Consider the following 22465-nt stretch of genomic DNA (forward strand, 5'->3'; position numbering starts at 1 on the left):
GACAGGTGGACATCAAGGGATGAAAACCCCAGGAGCCAAACAGGAGGAGAAAGTTGCATGTCCACCATCTCATCAAAGATCCCCACTGTGGCCTGGGGCTCTGAAGCCTGGGCATGGGCTTCTGCAGACAATGGATCATTTTATATTTTCCCTCCAAAGAGACTTTTCAGGGCTCTCTTTACATCATTATTTCTCAGACTGTAGATAAAGGGGTTCAGCATGGGGGTGACCACAGTGTACATCACCGAAGCTGTTGAAGTGGAGTGTGAGCTGTGGGTTGCAGCAGAGCTAAGGTACACACCTAGGCCCGTGCAGTAAAATAAGGAGACCACGGAGAGGTGAGACACACAGGTGGAGAAGGCTTTGTACTTTCCTTGAGCAGAAGAGATTGCACGGATGGAGGACACTATCTTGGAGTAGGAGTAAAGGATGCCAGCGAGGGGACAAGTAGCCAACAGCACAAGTGCAAAATACATCACCACGTCATTAAGGAAGGTGTCAGAACAGGCAAGTTGGACCACCTGGTTGAGTTCACAGAAAAAGTGGGGGATTTCCAAATGTGTGCAGAAGGACAGACGCAACACCATTAAGCTTTGTAGCAGGGCATGCAGGACACTCAGAATCCAGCACACCAGAACCAGCAAACCACAGAGCTGAGGATTCATGATGACAGTGTAGTGCAGTGGGTGACAGATGGCCACAAACCTGTCATAGGCCATCACAGACAGGAGGAAGTTGTCCAACTCTACAAAAACCAAGAAAAAGCACATCTGGGTGATGCAGCCTGCATGGGTAATGGCCTTGGTCTGTGTCTGGATATTCACCAGCATCTTTGGGATGGTGGTGGAGGTGAAGCAGATGTCCACAAAGGACAGGTTGGAGAGGAAGAAGTACATGGGCGTGTGCAGGTGGGAGTCTGAGATGGTGCCCAGGTTGATGAGCAGGTTCCCCAGCACAGTGACCAGGTACATGGACAGGAAAAGTCCAAAGATGAGGGGCTGCAGTTCTGGGTCCTCTGAAAATCCCAGAAGGAGGAATTCTGAAACGCTTGTATTGTTTCCTGATTCCATGAGATGGATGTGACTACAGAAAAGAGAAAAATATTATTACTGCTTTTTGCACACATGGACACTCCCAATATGGTTGAAATATCACAATTTATATTTTCCAATAAATAAATTAACTTCTGTGGTATCATGGGTCTGGTCATCCTAGGGCATCCCTAGTGCCAATATTGATGAGAAATTCCTGTCTTACTCTAAGCCTTTCCCCAAGTGTCCATGCATTGTACAGAATTAATGAGAAAATACTTCTTACCATTGAGGAGTACTTGTGGGTTGCTGACCTCATTCCAGGCACCATCCAGACCTTAACCACAGCTCCTACATCCCAGTGATGGGCAAAGAACACATGCACAGGGGTAAATTATAGGTATGTTACATTTTTGTGCAAATGATTTGTCATATATATTGTCCTATGTGACAAGTTACTGAATAATACACATTAAATATGTGTGGTCCTGAATGATCTCGCTGGATAAGCAATTGATGACACAGAATGGGGGGTGGGAGGGGTTAGGGTTAAGGTTATGGTTAGGGATAGGGTTAGGGCAGGGGGCAAAATGGAGGAAGGAAGTACTGTTTAGAGGCAAAAGAGGGTTAGGAGGGTTGGGGGAAGGAAAAAAGAAACAGAATAAATCAAACAACATCACCCTATGTAAATTTATGATTACACAAAAGGTATGCCTTTACTCCATGTACAAACAGAAAAACAACAAGTATCTCATTTGTTTACAATAAAAAAATACTACAGGAAAAAAATGTGTGGTCCTTTGAAAATTAATTCTAACTTAATAAAGCTACTTTAAAAAGAAATAATCATATAGCACGCCTTATGATGAAGCATGTACGATAAAAACAAAAGCAGTTATAATGCAGAGAGCAGATAAGAGGTTGTATTTAAGTGTGTGTGTGTGTGTGTGTGTGTGTGTGTGTGTGTGTGTGTTTGTGTGTGTTGCTAGGGATTTCACCCAGGGCCTTGTATATGCTAAGCAGGTGCTCTAGGGCTCTCACACTGACTCACACCCCCAGCTCCAGGACTGTTTTTAATAGGTGACCAGAAGCTCAGTAGAGAACAGAGATCTCAGGAGATCCAGCAGAAGCCAGCAGGCCAACAGGCATTTCTACCTGGCAGAAGGAATTCCCAGTGCAAAGGCCCTGAGGCAGGAGCATGTTTAGGGAACCCAAAGGCATCAAGCAGCCAGTGTGAAGAGGTCAATGAGAAAGAGGGAGAGAGATCAGAGATGGTGTCAGAGGATGCTGAGGAAAGAGACGGCCTCCCTGCTGGAGCTGAATCTGCCTGAGACAGGAAGGCCTTCCTCCCCACTACACCTTCACATATTATTAACTTCCTTCTCAGCATCATTGAATGGAAATGGACATGCTACATGTTACCTTTATTGTTAAGTTGATCTATGTACTATGACCATCACCTTGGACTATCTGAGTGCCAGAGCCCTGCCCTGAGGAGAGCACACGTGCACACACACCACACTGTCAACACTGTGGCCTCTGACCTTCACACCGCACTGTTATGCTCCTAGTGTATACAATGCAAGCTGGCCAGATCAAATTGTCTTACCCCTGATGCAAAAATGGCATCCAGAATGACCATTTTGTAAGCCTCTCATGAACAAATAAACATGCAGCCAATACTGTTACATTTTGCTAGATTACACTCTGCATTTAAAGAAACACACAGGGAAAGATATCAATAAGCAAAAATAGTGGAATGAAATGGACATGGTGGGGGAGTGAGGTAATAAGCCCAGATGGTCCCTGAGAGACCAAGAGGAAGAAACCACTCCCTTGGTTCTGGGTATGTTCCAGCCCAGGGTCTGTCTCCTGGGCACCCTGCAAAAATAAGAAAGGGGCAGAAATAAACACATCCAAAGTCAAAAATAGCAATGTCTTTATGATTTCAATGTGATACAGAAAGGACACAAAGATAAAATGATTAAGGAGAATAAATTAACAATTCACAAAAGAATCCGCAATGTACAACAAAATCTTGTCTTGTTTCTATATGAGGCAGAAACTCTTGCTTTTCCTGTGCCTCTTCCAGACCTCCTTGACCAATGGGTTTTGCTATGATGGCTGAGGATTCCTCTTCCTCACTTCTCTCCTGTGGCATCTGTTCTTTGCTATGCTTGGGCTTTGGATTTTAATTGTCTATTGTTTTTCTTACCAAAGCCCCCGGGTGCACTCTGGCCCTGTTTCTGGTCTTCATCCAACAAGCAGAGGTCTCTCCAGTCATTCCTTGCAAAACCACACGTCATGAGAGTCCTGTCCCTTTGCTTCCTTCCTATGACTGGGGCCTTCTGTTATTACACATGCATTTTACAGTACTCAGTCTATGACCTTATAAAACCAGATCCAGGTAAGCAAAGACTTCATGGGCTCTGTTCACCTTCCTATCTTCACAAAGGTACTGAAGTCTATCTGTGATTACTAGAGAAAAATGTAAGAAAGTAGTAAAATATGTAATTCAAAACTGCAAGGAGAATGCAACTAGATTCCATGGGACTACTTCCAAACAACTGTGTTCAACAAGCTGAATGGAGCCTCAAAAGCTAGTAGAAACCAGGTGGCAGTGTGGCTCAGTGGTAGAGCACTGGTCAGCATGACCAAGGCTCTGGTTCCATACTTTGCAATGCAAAGACCAAAACTAACTGGAACAAGACTAACAGGAGCAAATCCATGATACCAACATGAATTAGTAATTAAACCAACAAAAGTTGGCATATCTGAATATAACATGTAATGTTCCTATAATATCCTGACGTTAATAAACTCCCAGCTGTCTCATGTTGAATGAATAAAGAACTTAGCCTGAGTATATGTGAACATTTCATATATGACAAACTTTCATTTTAATTTAGTAGAAGATTAGGTTGTGGAATAAATGCTCACATAAATGTCTGCCTGGAAGAAAATGAAGTTGGCCCCTACCTCACTTAAGTTAACAGTAACCAGAGAAGATAAGACCTAAGTGTAAAAACACACCATTGACTTTAGGAGAACCTCTACAAATTATATAAAATTCTACAGTCAGCAAGAACCTAGTAAGGCAAGAAACTCAGGTGTAAGAAGACAGAAATGTACCAGTAAAAAAAAATTTTGAATGATTTTTAATGGTCTAAAGTATCACCTGAGAAGTCAATGGAGAAATAATATATTGTAAAAATCAATCAAAATACTGATCCTGGTAGAAAATGAATAAATAAGAGTAAAGGGACACCAAAATATTTGCTTAAGCTCAGTAATAATTTAAGAAAATAGCAAGAACTATTTTATCCACAACCTTCATCCTTAGGAAAAGCTCCTGAAGAGCTATTCTGTCAGTTGTGGTTAGAATTTTTAAACAGAAAAAAGAGAGCTCTCAAAATTAGGTAGAACAGATGTGACTCTGGACCACATAGAGGGAGATAATCTGAAGTCAGCTACAAATACCAAAAGGATAGAAACTCCTTAACTCAAGTTCTCTTGATCTCCTGAATATTGACATTCTGGGACAAGTTAATTCTCTGAGGCGGGTGCTGGCCTGTGCATTGTGGGAGGGTCAGCAACACCCCTGAGCTCTCATGACCCCTCCCCTGAGTGACGGATGAAAGTGTCTGTGAAACTTGCTCTGTGTCAGCGAGGGGCATCCCTTCTGGTTGAGAATCACTAGTTTTAACTTAACAATAGCAATGTATTTTTTGTAACATTGATATAGCAGTGAATTAGTGAGAACCAATATGAAAGGCATGGAAAGTACGAGTAGCACAGCCCCATTATGAAATGCTGTGCATCCTTAGAAATACCTAAACTGCATTGTCATCTGCAGGAAGTTAACAGGAATTACAGAGTGAGAAGATAGTGGGTGACCAGCAAGGAAAGAACAGTGTACCAAATGAGAGAACAGTGAGGAGTGCACGGGAATTTTCTCATGCATTTGCATAGAAAGTATGGGAGCATGTATGTACACATCCTACAGAAAGAAAAGCTTTAAAAGAGACTGATAACTTACAGAATAGAGAATGACAGCATTGATTAAATTAGTATAAGTATACTGAGTTTTTCTTTAATACAATGAGTTTATGGATTTTATTTTTGTCTTAAAATTTCATTTAATAATCAATTTATTCATATGGTGTGTTTTTTGTTTACTTTGGCAGAGTTGATTCTCAAACCCAAGACCTTGTGTATGCTAAGCAAGCTCCCTATAACTGTGCTACAAATTCTGACCAATTTTTTAAATTGATACATAATACCTGTACATGTTAATAGGGTACAATGTGATAACTCAGCACATGTATTCAATATGCAATGCTCAAATCAGATTAATGAACATTTCCTTCTACTTAAACATTTATCAATTCTCTTGTGGGAAGTTTCTAATTTTCTTCTTCTGATTCCTTATGAGAATATATAATTAAAAATTGCTCTATGGTTTTTAAGTAATTTTATGCTTTTTCTTATGTATATGAAAATCATAACCATATAACACAGAATAAAATGTGCTATAACCATTGCCCTTTGCTGCAGGAACTCAGGATTTATGGCTCCTCTCTAAGTGTGTGTTGGTATCCACCAACAACCCCTGCTGTCTCTCCTCCACACTTCCTCCCCTCTACTGATCACTCATTCTAATTTTCACTATTTTTAATTTTTCATTTTTATTTGGATATATTCATTGCGTATATTTATCGTACTCATGTGACATTTCAATACAAGCATACAGTCTGCACTGACTGAAACAAAATTAAATGAAAATCTAAAACATCTAAAAGAAAAGTTATAAACTCTTAATTATTTAATATCAACTTGGTTCCTAACTCAAGATTAAATTGCCAAAACCTCACGAATATTGGAGTATGAAGGAAATCCTCTAAATTCCATGCTAGTAACAATGTTTAAAGTCTTAGTGAGATTATGTAAAGATAAGTGTATTCTAATATACTTGATACAGATGAAACGAGCTTTAAACAAATAGGAAAGAAGCAGGAATACCTTCCCAGGGAGGCTCGAAGCTAATGCCTCTCTGGGAAATGTACCTAATCACAAGAAGTAAAGGGAAAGAGTAAGCAACCACAGAAAGGTGGAAATGAGATGGAAATACACATAGAACACGAATACTAGAAACAGAGAAGCACAAGGACTTTAAAGTAAGAACTCACAAGTAAAGAACATCAATTCCTGGATTCTTTCAGAAAAAAAAGTGTGGGAACGTAATCAACTGAGAGATTAGACTACACCAAGTTTATACATTTTTACACACTCCCCAAAATATCTCTCTGCATACATGAAACAACTAAACTAAAAGGCAAACAGGTAATTTGTGTGGGGGAAAACTCCAATACTTTGTAAGAATACATTGGAAAATGAGGGAAATGCCCTGCAGTGTCTATGCAAAAGTCTCGAGGGAGAGACTCTGCAATACAGAGGTAACTGGCAAGCAACCCCACCTGCATGTTCAGCCTCAGAGATGTGCAAATCATAGCCCAGTAAGGCTCTTAGGCATACTTGTACTCAGCTGTGACATAATGCTTTCCAGGTGAATACCAAAGGGAGAAATGATACTATCAGAAGTGCATCCATGAAGTTCTGTTGCATGATATTTGCAAGATCCTTGATGTGGATTCTTGCCAACAATACACAAACATAATCAAATATTTCCCATCTAAGTAAACACATATCAAAATACACCATAACATGGCTGTTTTTCCCTACTCCCTTAATTGCAAAGCTTCTTGGATCTCTGCTCTTTCTCTTGAGCACTGGACGCCTCTCTCCCAACTTCTCTTCAGCCTCCATTAGCTCCATTTCATGGACTGCAGTGAACCCTGTGTTAATCAGTGCAATGTTCACTTCTCAGCCAAGTGTCACGAATCACTGCAGCCTTGTGAGTAAATCCTCAATCAGGACAGGGAGCAGCCACAGCAGCCCTGCTCTGTGCAAGGTTGGCCTGGCTCTCCACTGACCTCAGCTAAAGAGTCCTGGGTTCCATTCTCTCTGATGCCCTCCTGCAGTGTCCACTGAGCTGTCAGACTCACCTGGAGACAAGCTCTGAGAGGAAGGTTTCCCTCAGAATGTGCAAGGTCCTGCCTGGGTGGGCTTGATGGTGACTGAAGCTCTGTCCCCAGAAAACACAGCAGGAAGGAGTCAAGTGCTGGGCTCCTAGGCAGACCGAAGACCTCAAAGGACACCACCATGTCCCGTCCAGCACAAGGCTGTGTACTGAGGGACCACATCAGAGCAGAGACTCACAACTCCATATTTCTGCTCATTAGGCTCATTTCCCTCTTATTCCCCTGAGGGCACACTGGCCTGGAAAGACAGTAGAGTCTTCCTGCTGATTCTCTGTTCTCAAGAGACATGATTAAAACCAAGTAAATTCAGTTTTTATTGTTCCTCCATGGATCCACCTGCCTTCCAGAGGTCCAGCTTCCTGGCACTTCATCCCCTTTGACTGAAAGTGTTTTCCAAGTCTGACACTGATGAGCTCCTCTTGACTGCTGCTCATGTGTCTTCAAAGCATGGACCTGTGTTGGGCAAAAAGCACTGATATACAGAAAATAGTCATTCCTCTTCAACAAGGGTGAGAACATGGTCTAAAGCCTTGGGCACTTCACGTCATGTCTTCATGGTCCTTTCCCAACACTATCAGGATATTTCATATTTTTGCTTTTATGTTACTTGTCTTTTTAGATACACATGAGATTTACATATTACACATACATGGAGTATAACTTATTCTAATTAGGATCCTATTCTTGTGGTTGGAGCAGGGAGGGGAAGAAGAGAAGTCCATTGGATTAGACAAAGGGGAATGAGGGAAGGGAGGAGAGGGGAGCAGGAAGGACAGTATGATTAATTGGACATACTTTCCTATCCTTGTGTTTGAATATATGACAAGGGTAACTCCACATCACGCACAACCACAAGAATAGGAAATTTATAGTTTTAAATTAAAACATGTTAAGAGCTCCCATTCAGTCCCTCATTTTGAAATATTTATTAAGAAAGGATGTACTTCTTATTGTGTACTATAATCTGAGATTAGCACCTGACAAGAATTCTGCCATTTCATGTTTACTAAGGTCTATTCTATGCAGTCTCTTCTGTGTAATGATACTATTGTGAACTCCATCCACTGCAGAACTTGTGCTGACCAATGCTATTACATTAAGGAGAGATGGGACCTTCATTTGAATTCTGGCATGACATTTACTCTTCTCAAATAAGGGCCTCTGGTTCTCAACTACATATGTTTTTCCCCTGGGAATATTTGGCAATGTCTGCAGCATGGTACTAAACACCCACAGCAGCTCCCAACACAAAAAAATTATCCTGCCCCCACATGTCAGCCTTGAGGAGGTGATCCGAACCAATTCTAGACCAACTTCATCATTCAGAAGACTTACCAGGGATGCAAGTTCCAATGCAAATTGTGAGGACATGGGTCTCCTGAAACTCTGTAATTTAGTAAGGTCCAAAGTGGTCCTGGTACTGTAGGTCCTGGTCTGTGGATCTCACTTTGAGTAGCAGGCTGTGATGCTCTGTGGAGTCTGGTGTAGGTAGTTTTAGGTCTTCTCCTCCTAAATCATCATTGTATGTTATTCCTGAAGGAAGTGCATCTACTCAGTCTAGAGACAGTAATATTTCCTGTCCAGTTATTATTATATAGCCTTTTATATTATAGGGGAGTGAAGCCAGAAGTGACCTACCAGTGAGATACACAACTGGATCTTTTTAATATTTATTTATTTATTAATTTAGAGCCAGGGTCTCCCTAACTTGCCCAGATTGGCCTCAAAATTGTCACCTGCTATCCTCAACCTCCAAGTCACTAGGATGAAAGGTGTGCACAACCATTGCCTGTCAATAATTCTACATGGAAGCTCTTACATGGCAACTAATGTAATTCTGAAAAAGTCATTTTAGTAGGCAGAATAATGATCTCCTAAGGATGTCTGGAACCTAATTCAAAGACAGTTGGAATATGCTGGATTAAAAATAATAATCATTCCTTTCTCTTTTTAATGATTTATTATCGTGTTGTGGTTATATATAACAGGGGTGCTCATTGTGACATACTCACACTTGCATGGAATAGTATTTGCTCCATTTCAGACCCCAGGACTTCCTCTCTCTGCTCTGCTCCCTCTCCTATTTCCCCTCCTTCACTCTCCTGGTCTTCCCTCTATTTATTTACTGTATTTATTTGGTGCTTTATAGACAGACAAGAAGGTGGAATTCACCGCAGTGTGTTCATGTGTAGATATGACATATGTGGGTAGATGCCCTCCCTTTCCCCGTCGCTCCTCCAACCTCCTCTGTCCCATTCCTTGACACCATTATTCTCCCGTCTAGTTTCATAAGATAGACTTTCATATGCCTCATTGCTCTCTAGAAAATTTGACTCTCGATGTTCTGAGCCTGGCTTGTTTCATTTAGCACAATGTTCTCTAGGACCATCATTTTCAACAAGGTCATAATTTTATTTTTCCTTATATCTGAGTAAAACCCCATTGTGCGTATATACCATATTTTCTTTATATATCTTACTGTTGAATTTTTTAGACCATAATAACCTGTGGTAAAGTAGACTAGCATAATAAAGATGAATTTTCATGAAAAGCAGTTATATTGCTGACATACATGGGAATAATAATAATGCAACATGGAAAAACATGGCCTCAGATTTCACTCAAGTAAATTTCAAAAATTACCTCATGTGCCCAGTGCTGCTGTTTCCATAAACACAGTAAAATACATGACTGTTTTATCTGTGAAAGATAAAAACCTTCATCAATGCAACATATTTCAGGTGGGAAGAATTTTTTGTAAGAAATATTTGCTCTCTGTAACATAAAGTTTTCCTCTTTCAAAGAAAAGTTCACGGACAATGTGCACAGACAGTTGACTGTCAGAGAAACCAAAGGCAGATAAAGAGAGCTGGTTACATTATATAGAGGGTGAAACCAGAATCATGTCAACTCCAGGGTTAACAGAATGAAGAGGTGTCACTTTCACAATCAGATTAAAAAAACACAACTCTATCTCTGAGGCTGTGCTGCCCGCAGTCATGGGCAGGTGCCCCTGAACCCCAGGGCAAGAGTCTTTCATCATTTCCTTCCAAAGAGCCTTCTCAGGGTTCCTCTTTACATCCTTATTCCTCAGACTGTAGATGAAGGGGTTCAGCATGGGGGTGACCACAGTGTACATCACTGAGGCTGTTGCACTGGAGTGTGGGCTGTGGGTTGAGGCAGAGCTAAGGTACACACCTAGGCCTGTGCCATAAAGAAGAAGACAATGGAGAGGTGAGATGCACAGGTGGAGAAGGCTTTGTACCTGCCCTGAGCTGATGAGATTGTACAGATGGAGGACACTATCTTGGAGTAGGAGTAAAGGATGCCAGGGAGGGGGCCACCTCCCAGCAACACAGTTACAAAATACCTGACCAAATCACTAATCAAGGTGTCAGAACAGGCAAGTTGTACCACCTGGTTAAGTTCACAGGAAAAGTGTGGGATTTCTAAGTGTGTAGAGAAGGACAGGCTCAACACCATGAAGTTTTGTATCAAGGCATGTAGGAGACTCAGGACCCAGCACAACATAACCAGCAAAACATAAAGCTGGAGATTCATGATGGCAGTATAGTGCAGGGGGTGACAGATGGCCACATACCTGTCGTAGGCCATGACAGTCAGGAGGAGGTTGTCTATATCTACAAAAATTTTTTTAAAAAGCACATCTGGGTGATGCAAACTGTGTAGGTAATGGCCTTGCTCTGTGTCTGGATGTTCAGCAGCATCTTTTGGATTGTGGTGGAGGTGAAGCAGATGACCACAAAGGACAGATTGGAGAGGAAGAAGTACATGGGCATGTGCAAGTGGGAGTCTGAGGTGGTGGCCAGGACGATGAGCAGTTTCCCCAGCACAGTGACCAAGAAAACCCCAAAGATGAGGGGCTTTAGTTCTGGATCCTCTGAAAATCCCAGAAGGAGGAATTCTGAAATTCTTGTATTGTTTTCTGGTTCCATGTAGTGGATGTGACTACTGGAAAGAGAAAAAATATATGACTACTTTCAATGGTTAATTTGAATTGTCAACTTGATTGGATTAAGAGATGTTGATGATTAAGAGCTTCTGGGTGTGTCCATGATGGTGTGTCTAGGAATGATTGGAATGTGGGAGAGGAACTGAAGTGGAATCTCTCCCCAAGCATGAGCAGCACCACCCAATAGAAAGGAATAAAAGCCAGAAGAACCAGGAAGCAGATGCAGATGGAATCTTGGCTCTTGAATGTTTTCTTGATTGCTGCTTCAATCCTCTGAGGATATCAGACTCTCGTTTTTCAGTCTTCTAAAGTAGACTCTGCCAGTGATTCTCCAGGTAGTTTCTGAAGCCTTGGTCTCAGACCAGGGGAGCACTATTGATATTTCTTGTTCTGGGCCTTCTGTGTCTTATACTTTTCAGCTGCTGGTTCTTCCAGCTCACCAGCTGCAGATGGCCATTGTGGACTATCTAGCTTCTGCCTGTGTAAGCCAATCTAATAAATCCCCTTTTATATCATACTTCCTATTGATTCTGTTCCTCTAGAGAACCATGATTCATATACTACTCTTCACACAAATGGACAAAATGGATATAGTTAAATGTTACAATTCATATTTTCCAGTAAAGAAATTAATTTGTTTTGTTTCTGGGTCTGTTCATCCTAGGACATCCCTAAAGCCATTACTCTTTAGGAATTCCTGTCTCAATCTAAGCCTTTCCCAAGAGCTCATGCACTGTAATCTTTTAAGGATAAATTGTGTCTTACCATGAAGGAGCATATGTGGAGTGCTGGCCACTTTCCTGGCGCTCTGCAGGCCTCAACAACCAAAGCTCCTACATCCCAATGATAGGGCAAAGGGCATATGTATATAGACAAATCATAAGTCTCTTTCCTCTTTGTGCCCAGGATCTGGCCTATATTTGCATATGCATATTTTCATTTCCATATGGATATTAGCATTTCCATATGTATAACTCATATTGTACACTTTAAACACATGTTGTCCTTTGGATATTAATTATACCTAAACAAAGCTCTTCAAAAAAAGAAATCATGATATATCACGTCACAAGTTGAAGGTGGCCCAAAAAACAAAAGAACACACAAATGAAGAGAATAAAGAGAAGGTGCTTTGTGTGTGTGTGTGTGTGTGTGTGTGTGTGTGTGTGTTAGGCTAGGTGTAACTCCAGGTGATTTCTGTGCTTGTAAGCACTCTACACTAATCGACCCTCATCCAGTCCCTGAGGCTTCTATTTTCATGGTTTAACAAACAGTAATTAAAAAGAAACTTAGAGAACTGAAAAGCATATTATACAGCATGCTGAGAATATCAACATGAAAAGTAATGAAATTGACCAAGACTTTGATACACTATTATAGAGCAGACAATGTTTCTATGACATTATGGCAGATGATAAATGCTCAGCTATCACTTGTTGAATATACCAGGAATGAAGTCTAGTGTACATGGACATTTCAAATACACAGTTGTGACCCCTTCCTTTTTGACAGCAAAAAATCTCTCTGGACACTGTTCAATATACCCTAGGGCGCAAATATCACTAGTGATTGAGAACCACTCTGAAATTAACAATAGCAAAATACTTTTGAAGCGTTGACATAATAGTAAAGCAATGATTTAAAAACTAAGAAAGAACCCAAAGAGAAGTATGGATAGCATAGTTCCATTGTGAAATACCATACATCCTTTGAAACACCAAAGGGTGTTGTGTTAGTTGATTTGAAGGAACTCAGCAAACATCTTTCAGAGAGAAGGAAAGAGGGCACAAGCTAGAACAGACCACAATCCAAAGAGAGGGCACGTCTAGTGTGCATAGGAACCTATGCCTGCATTTGTATGAAGAGTGTATGAGCTTGTCATTATGCAGAATAGGAAGAAAAGTTCAAGCATAAACTGAGAACTTACAGGAAAACAGAATGGCAGTGCTAGTAAGTTTGGTATAAGTATAGTTTTTTATTTAATGCAATCAGTTTATGGATTTTATTATTGTTTCCAATTTTTATCTAATATTTCACATTGCTATTTTATTATAGTTTTCTATTTTTGTGGGCCCTGCTTTTTTGGTTTTTTGTTTGTTTTCATTTGCATTGAGGGGACTCAAACACAGGGCCTTGTGCATTATAACCAAGTGCTCTTACTGAACTTCACCACAAATTGTTTTTTTTTAACAGACAAATAATAAGTGTACATACATCAGGGTGGAGTGTTATAATTCAATTCACATGTGAAATATGAAATGCTCAAATCAGGGTCATTAGCAGTTCCCTCTCTTAAACATTTTGTCAATTCTTTGTGTTAGGAACTACATAACTTCATTTTTCTTATTTTTTTATAAATATGTGTTATAAAGCTGTTATAGTATTTTGGAGTAATTTCAGTTTTTTTTCATAGGATTACAAAATTTTAGAGGTAAAAATGTATAAGAAAAGACTTTACTGAAACCTTCCCAGCATGTGGTGGGACACAGGAACCCTTCCTCCTGTGCCTGTGGACTGCTGTGGTTATCAGGCCTCCCTGGCTCCTCCCCTGCCTTTCCTGCCTCTTCTGACCACCAGCCCACGTTCTACTACACTGAGTCTTCAATGTTCTCCTGTTCTTTATTAAAAATGCCCTCTGTACATGTTCATGGGGTTCCATGTCACTTTTCAATACATTCATTCACCACACACTGATTGAAACAAAATGGAATGAAAACTCTAAACATCCAATGGAAAGATGGGAAATAGGAGCTATTTAATGATATCAGCATGGGTTACAAATTCAAGACTAAATTGCCAAACAAATGGAAATAGCACAAAATGAAGGAAGACCTATAAACTGCATGACAGTGAAAATATGTAAAGTTTTAGTATCGGTCATGCAAAAATATGTATGTTAAAATATGCTAAGTAAAGATAAAATGTGCTTTGATCAAGAGGGAAATAAGCATGAATGCCTTTCAATGATGCCTAAAGGTGATGCCTTTCTGAGCAATGCACCTGAGCAGAAAAAGACAAAACACAATCATAAGCAAAAGCAGAGACGTGAAAAGCAGTTGGAAATGTGTATCTAAGGTGATGTAGCATGAGGGCTGTGTGAGAATATTCAGTACCGTTTTTAACGCAAGTGTTCAAAAAAGAAAATATTACATTAGTCACTCAATACATTCCCAAAAAGTGCAAACCAATACAGTCAATTGATAGGCTTGGACTTACAACAGTCATAATTTTTCAATATTCCTCACAAAAATATTTCTACATACAAGAAAATAGGCAGTCTGTAAAAGAAAATGAAACTTCACCAATCTTTTAAATACATGCATTGGAAAATGAGTTGGGGATAAAACCTCCCAGTATACAATAGAGAAACTGGCATAGATCCTGTGTAATAAGAAGTAAGTGCTCAATAAACTCACAGACACAGGCTCAGATATATAAACCATTCCAAAGTAAGTCTCCTAAGTGCATCTCTACTCAACTGTTAAATTGCTTTTAATGAGACAACAGAAATAACAGGTTAAAATATACATTCCTTCGTGTGTGTGTGTGTGTGTGTGTGTGTGTGTGTGTGTACATAGATCAAACTTTCCTTATCCATTCACCTGTTTAAGGGCATCTAGGTTAGTTCAATACTTTATTAATTCTGAAGCCAAACCAAAAACAAAACAAAAATCAATGTTTTCTCCGATATGCTGCTGCTAATTCACAATGAGGGTGGGGGATAAGGAAGAGCAGTTACATTACATTAGGTAGAGGGGGTGAAGGCAGGGAAAGTGGTGTGGGGGAAGGAATGATAGTAGAGTGAGACAGATATTAATACATCATGTACTTATATGACTGCCTGAATGATGTGATCCTACAATATGTATAATCAGAAAACTGAGAGATTATAATCCATTATGTATGATCTATCACAATGTATAAATCCATTCTACTGTCATGTACAACTAATTAGAACACTTGAAAAAATTTTAAAACATATGTGTCCCATGGACATTTATAGTAATATAAAGTTGCAAGACCCTTACTCAGGATCTTGTAGATAGTACATAAATGTAATCAAATATTTTTCATCTTAAGTACACACACATCAAAATACAACCTAATTTCACTGTTTTTCCATCCACAGTTAATCCCTGTTCCTCTACTCCCTTAATTGCAAAGCTCCTTGGAACTCTGCTCTCTCTCTGGGAGCACTGAATGCCTCCCTCCCATCTTCTCTTCAGCCTCCATTAACTCCATTTCATGGCCAGCAGTGAACCCTGTGTTAATCAGTGCAATGTTCACTTCTCAGCCAAGTGTCATGAATCAATGCAGCCTTGTGAGTAAATCCTCAATCAGGACAGCGAGCAGCCACAGCAGCCCTGCTCTGTGCAAGGTTGGCCTGGCTCTCCACTGACCTCAGCTAAAGAGTCCTGGGTTCCATTCTTTCTGATGCTCTCCTGCAGTGTCCACTGAGCTCTCAGACTCACCTGGAGACCAGCACTGAGAGGAAGGTTTCTCTGTGGAAATGCAAGGTCCTGCCGGGATGGACTAGATGGTGAATGAAGTTCTGTCCCCAGAAAACACAGCAGGAAGGAGTCAAGTGCTGGTTTCCTAGGCAGACTAAAGACCTCAAAGGACACCACCACATCCAGTCCAGCACAAGTCTGTGCACTGAGGAGCCACATCAGAGCAGACAGTCACAGCTCCCCATATCTGCTCATTAGGCTCAATTTCCTCTTCTTCCCCTTCGGGACACTGGCCTGGAAAGACAAGAAATTCTTCTGGCTGATTCTCTATTACCAAGAGAAATGTTGATAGTCCAGTAAACCTAGATTTTATTATTCCCCCATGGATCCACCTACCTTCCAGCGGTCCAGCCTCCTGGCACATCTTCCCCCATTTGGACGTAAGTGTTTTCTAAGTCTGACACTGATGAGCTCATCTTGACTGGAGCTCATGTGTCTCTAGGCATGAACCTGTGCTGGGCAAAGAGCACCAATACTCCAGAAAAGACATGCCTCTTTAACAAGGGTGAGCACTGTGTTCCCTTTGTCTAAATCTTGGGCATTACACTTCTTGCCTATGTGATCCTTTCTCAAATTGTCATTAAGTTATAGTTTTAAGACCAGTTAAGAGTTCCCATTCAACCCTTAACTTAAAAATGTTTATTAGAACGAGATGTGATTGGTTCACTTCATGCATCATAACCTGATCTAATACCTGAGAGGAACTGGGAAACTTCATTTTTATTGACTTCTATTCTGTGAAGTTGATTTTACATAGTGATACTCCTATGACCTCCATCTCCATGGCAGAAAAATGGGGTGACAAATGCTATACTGTAAGGAGCGATGAGATCTTCATTTGACTTCTGGCACAATGCTTCCACTTCATATATATGGGCCTTTGGTTTTCAACTACATATATTTTCCTCCAGAGGATATTTAACAATGTCTTAACATTGGTACTAGCCATCTACCACACCCACAACAGCTACAAACACAAATAATTACACTAGCCCTAAATGTCAACAGTGAAGAGGTGATCAAAACCTATTCTAGACCACATTTATGCACATTTATGCAGAAGAATCATCAAAAGGCCAGTACAGAAGCAAATGCTGAGACCATAGGACTACTAAGGTTCCAGAAACGCTGCATTCTTATTTGATAAAGGTGGTCCTGGTACTGCAGGTCCTGGTCTGGGAAACTCTCTCTGAGGAGCAAGGCTGTGAAATTCTGTGAGAGTCTGGTGTAGGTAGTTGTAGCTCTTCTCCTCTGCAAACTGTCTTTGTAAGTTATTATTTTTGTGTATTTTTGAAAGGCTAGGTGTTCACTCACTCTAAAGTAGGTAATGATGTCTGTGTATTATTGTTGCTGTTGTTGCTATGGTGATTATCATTTCATCATACTGCAAACCGATCCCAGAAGTGACCCACCACTGGGCAACATGCCCTGACCATTTATTTATTTATTTATTTATTTATTTATTTATTTATTATTTACCTGGGTTTTCCTAACTTGCAAGACTGGTTTCACAATGACCATCCTCCAGCTTCAGCCTCCAAGCTCTTGGTTTAATGATGTGCTCCACCACATCCAGCCAATTATTCCATACAAGAGCTCTCGAAATACAACCAATATCACTGTGAAAAGAACTTGTAGTAGGCAGGATAATGTTCTCTAAAGGATGTCTAGATTCTATTTCAAAAAGAGTTTGAATATGATTACTTTACATTTTTAAATTTAATTTTATGACCCCAGTAACCTATCACAATCAACACCATTATACTAAAGTCCAAATTACCAAGCGGAGCAGTTAAAGCATAGACATACAGAAATGATAAAGCAAAGGAGAAGCACTTCAGTGACACATTTCCCTCTACTGCAAATTACAAAATCCAACTCAGGGACCCAGTGCTGTGCTTCTGCATACACATAGCAAACCAAATGAATATATTTCAGTAAAACATAAAAAACATATCTATACAATACACTTCAAGAGGGAAGAAATGATTTGTAGGAAATCCTTCCCATCCCATGACACACATGGGAATTTCCAAAGTTTTTTTTTTTCCTAAGTTTGGAAGAATTTAGAAACTCAGACGATGTGAAAAACTGCTGAGCATCATAGAAAGCAGGAGACTGAATGAAGTGGGTTGTTAGTGGTACAGAGAGATTGAACTCAGAGGAGTGAATCTGCAGGAAATCAATAGGAGGAGGAAGCTTCACATGCCCAATCTCATCAGAAATCCCAACTCTGGCTCTGAGGCTTGCTACCCACAGTCAGAGGCATGGGCTTCTGAACCTGCTACAGTTGCCCTCCAAAGAGCCTTCTCAGGGCTCTCTTTACATCCTTATTCCTCAGACTGTAGATGAAGGGGTTCAGCATGGGGGTGACCACAGTGTACATCACAGAGGCTGTGGCACTGGAGTGTGAGCTGTGGGTTACACCAGAACTGAGGTACACACCAAGTCCTGTGCAATAAAATAAGGAGACCACGGAGAGGTGAGATGCACAGGTGGAGAAAGCTTTGTATTTGCCCTGAGTTGATGAGATTTTATGGATGGAGGACACTATCTTGGAGTAGGAGTAAAGAATGCCAGCGATGGGGCCACCTGCCAGCAACACAGATGCAATATACATCACCATGTCATTAAGGAAGGTGTCAGAACAGGCAAGTTGGACCACCTGGTTGAGCTCACAGAAAAAGTGGGGAGGATTTCTAGGTTTGTGCAGAAGGACAGTCGCAAGACCATTAAGCTTTCTAACAAGGCATGCAGGAGACTCAGAATCCAGGACACTAGAACCAGCAAACCACAGAGCTGAGAATTCATGATGGCAGTGTAGTGCAGAGGGTGACAGATGGCCACATACCTGTCATATGCCATCACAGTCAGGAGGAAGTTGTCCAACTCTATAAAAACCATGAAGAAGCACATCTGGTTGATGCAGCCTGTGTAGGTAATGGCCTTGCTCTGTGTCTGGATGTTCACCAGCATCTTTGGGATTCTCATAGAGGTGAAGCAGATGTCCACAAAGGACAGGTTGGAGAGGAAGAAGTACATGGGCATGTGCAGGTGAGAGTCTGAGATGCTGGCCAGGATGATGAGCAGATTCCCCAGCACAGTGACCAGGTACATGGAGAGGAAAAGCCCAAAGATGAGGGGACTGTAGTTCTGGGTCCTCTGAAAATCCCAGCAGAAGAAACTCTGAAACTTTTGTTTTATTTCCTTGTTCCATGTGGTGGATATTACTCCCTAAAAATTAATAAATAACATGACTTCTCTTCACACATATGGACACCACTGATTTGATTGAAATGGGACAATTCATCCAGACCCGATGATACATACCTGCAATCCCATCATCCAGGTTGAGGATGATGGATTTCAAGTTCAAGGCTAGCCTCAACAATTTAGTGAGGCCCTAAGCAACTTAGCAAGACCTTGTCTCACCCTAAAAAGGACTGCACTGTGGTCCAGTGGTAAAGTATCCCAGTGTTCAAATCCCAGTACCAAAAACAAAAAACAAAAAAAAAACTGAAATGTGTCAATTTATATTTTCCAGTAAAGAATCTGATTTCTCTTTTGTCCTCTGGGTCTGGTCATTCTATAGCATCCCTAATGCCATTACTGAGTATGAGTATGACTTTCTCTCTAACTCTAAGCTTGTTTTCCAGAACTCATGCATTGTGCACTGTTAATGAGAAATGACCTCTTACCATTGAGTAGCACAAACAGAGTGCTGGCCATATTCCAGGCATCCAGGCCTCAGAAACAGAAGGTCCTACATCCCATTGCTGGACAAAGAACATATACATGGAGCAAATCACAGGTCTATTACATTTTTGTGCTAAGGGTATATCACATGTGTTGACATATGTGGGAACTCACTGAATTATACATATCAAATACGTGTGACACTTTGAATATTCATTACCACTCTATAAAATTGTTTTAAAAAGAATAATCATGTAACATGACTGAAGATGAAGCAGATATGAGAAAAACAAAATCAGGTTGAGTGGAGACAGTAAATAAGAGGTTGTATTTGTTTGTGTGTGTGTGTATGTGCGCGTGTGCACGTGCACTGAGCGTGGAACTCAGGGCTTTCTCTGTGATTGTGGACACTCTACACTGACCAACATCCCAAATGCTGGGGAAGCTATTTTTTGTGTTTCCAAACAAAAAGATACTGCAAAAGAACTGAAAGAACCAACAAAGATGGTATACAGCATGTTAAAATATCAACAGGAAAATAATAAATAAAATCAACATCAAAAAATGATTAAATTGACAAAGACTTTGACACACTAGAATATACAGGTAATGTTTTTCCTATAACATTGAGGCAGGTGGTAAATTCTCAGTTATCTCTTAGGAATGAATCAGGAATGAAGACGAGTGTATGTGGACATTTCTATAACACAAAGTTAAGTATCCATCTGATAGGGAAACAATTGATGGTACAATACATGCTTATAAAATGGGAAAAGAGGAAGTTGATCTCCTAGCTCACACCTTTACTAATAATCAGACAGGTTAAAGACTGCAGTGTAAAAATGCAAAACACATTTGAGATGAACATCAAGACATTGTATATGAAATCTACCATGATCTGCTATATTGCAAGGCAAAAAACTCAGTATAAGAAGATAAGCACAGATCATTAAATACAATTTTAAATTGTTAACAGTCAAAAAAATCACTCCAATAGTCAGTAGAGAAACATTACTTATGACATCACTTGAAATGCTGATAATTTTAGAAGAATAGGGGGATATCAATAACAGAGATCAAACCAGTGGTGATAAGAATGAAGATTAGCTCCAAGCTGTTAAGAAAACAGCAAGATATCATCACATTCTTCTGCTTTGGAAAACACCCTAAGGAGCCCTTGAATTGATGGCATTGGAATTCTCAAAGAGAAAAGAGGAACTCTCTGAGGTGGTGGAGGACAAGGGACTTGGTGCCATATCTTGGTGACAGGCTGGGGACAGAGATGAACGGCAAAGCTGAAGATGTTCTTTCTCCCAACATCTCAATCTTCTCACCTACAACATTCCAGTCAGCTTACACTTTGGGATTGGGCTGTCCTGTACCTTGTAGTACATTAAGCAGCATCCCTGTGCTCTCTTGATGTGAAAAGTCTCTGCACACTACTCAATGTCCCCTGGGAGACACAGATATCACTCGTCATTGAGAACCACTTTGAAACTAACAATACCAGAATATTTTGGCAGCCTTGATATAATAGTAAAGCAATGTTTACAAAAGTAAGAAAGACCACCAAAAGTATGGGTGGCACAACCTCACCATGAAATACCCTGCATCCTTTGAAATATCTAAAGTGCATTCTGTTAGTTGATTGGAAGGAACTCTGCAGTCATCTTTGAGAGAGAAGGAAAGAAGGGACAAGCTAGAACAGACCACAGCACTAAACACAGGGCATGTGCAATGTGCACAGGAGCCTATTCCTGCATTTGTATGAAGAGCACATGAGCTTGTCAGAATGCAGAATAGGAAGAAAAGTTCAAACATAAACTAAGAACTTACAGGAAAACAGAATGGCAGTGCTAGTAAGTTTACTGTGTAATTATTATTTTCATCTAAAGCAATCAGTGTATGCATTTTGTTTCCATTTTTTGCAATATGTCACACTGATTAAAATTTATTTCAGTCTTTTCAGAAAGGTATCTGTTGCACTTTGTTTTGTGGTTTTGGTTTGTTTCTTCATTTTGTGTTGCTTTGCTGTGTTTTGGGTTCTTCTTGCAAGGCCACAAGTGAACCTGGGACCTTTTGCCTGATAAGCAAGTGCTCTATGGCCGAACCTCAGCCTCACTCTGAATTTTTTTAACTGAGACATAATATCTGTGCACACTAGCAGGGCCTAGTGTGATCATTGAACACGTGTGTGCAATATAACATGCTCCAATCAGGGTCATTAGCACTTGTCTCTCCTTAAACATTCATCAATTCTCTGTGTTAGAAATTTCTAACTTTTCTTATTCTTTATGGAAAACGTGTAATCAAAAACTAGTATGAAGGCAGGCTCTGGGGCTGCGGTGGGAGGACAGCAGCATGGCCTTGGTCCTTGTGACTGGCAGCTCCTGTGCAGTCACAGCCTAGAGAGGATTCAAGATGACCAATGAAGAACCTCTTCCCAAAAAGGCTGGACTGAGTGAAGCAACAGAGGAACAAGAGAGGCAAGAGTGTCCTTCTCAAAGTCAGTGCCCCAAGCAAGTCAGCAGCCCAGGGTTGCCCACCAAGATCAACAATGGGAGACCCAGGGAGTGACTTGTTTTTCCTAAAAAGGAAAGTGGGAAAACTGGGTCAGACTAACTGGCATCTAGCCCAAAATGGACTGAGTGCCTGGAAGATTAGGCCTGATAGGTAAACAAATCATACTCCCCAGACAAGACTTCCTGACAGTCCCATTAAGAGAAAGCTGGGGTGGGACACCCAAGTGCTCATTTCCACACTGATACTCAGACTTTTTGAGCCAAGAAAGAAAGAAAAAGCCACATTCTTACACTGTGCAGCTTGTAATGAATTGTGTAAAACTTACCAGGTGAAATTTGTGTTTCAGCTTTTTTCTCTTCCCTTTGTCCTTGCTTCTGAGACCCGATTCTGTCAGATTATTCTGAAGAAGAGGCCATCTCCAAAAACTTCCCCTTCTAGGAAATGCAGACACTTGAGCAATGTTTCTGTTTGCAGAAAATAGTGTGAAAAACAGAAGTGTCTGTGGCACCCTCTGTCTAGAGACAGGTTGGAGAGCTGCAAACAGAGATTTTCAATCAAGACTTGAACATGTAAAATTCCAGTAAAATGAAGAAATGGAAAATGCTTCACACTTAACCTTGAGCATAATGA

At 40.6% G+C, this 22465-nt stretch overlaps 1 protein-coding gene and 2 pseudogenes across 1 annotated transcript; all 3 read right to left on the reverse strand.

Annotated features, from left to right (window-relative positions):
* Nucleotides 1-140: 140 nt before the first annotated feature.
* LOC124969212 (olfactory receptor 7A10-like) lies at nucleotides 141-1070 on the reverse strand. The gene has a single exon (XM_047532062.1). It carries the CDS (start codon nucleotides 1068-1070, stop codon nucleotides 141-143), a length of 930 nt encoding a protein of 309 aa, XP_047388018.1.
* Nucleotides 1071-10010: 8940 nt separating this feature from the next.
* LOC124968129 (olfactory receptor 7A10-like) lies at nucleotides 10011-11088 on the reverse strand (annotated as a pseudogene).
* A 6812-nt stretch (nucleotides 11089-17900) lies between these two features.
* LOC124968629 (olfactory receptor 7A17-like) lies at nucleotides 17901-18833 on the reverse strand (annotated as a pseudogene).
* Nucleotides 18834-22465: the final 3632 nt, after the last annotated feature.

This window comes from Sciurus carolinensis, chromosome 17 (genome assembly GCF_902686445.1).
Source record: "Sciurus carolinensis chromosome 17, mSciCar1.2, whole genome shotgun sequence".
Classification (NCBI taxonomy): domain Eukaryota; kingdom Metazoa; phylum Chordata; class Mammalia; order Rodentia; family Sciuridae; genus Sciurus; species Sciurus carolinensis.

Bases quoted from the DNA above. Each gene is read 5' to 3' on its own strand.
- LOC124969212 (XM_047532062.1), bottom strand. From the start codon at position 1,070: ATGGAATCAGGAAACAATACAAGCGTTTCAGAATTCCTCCTTCTGGGA.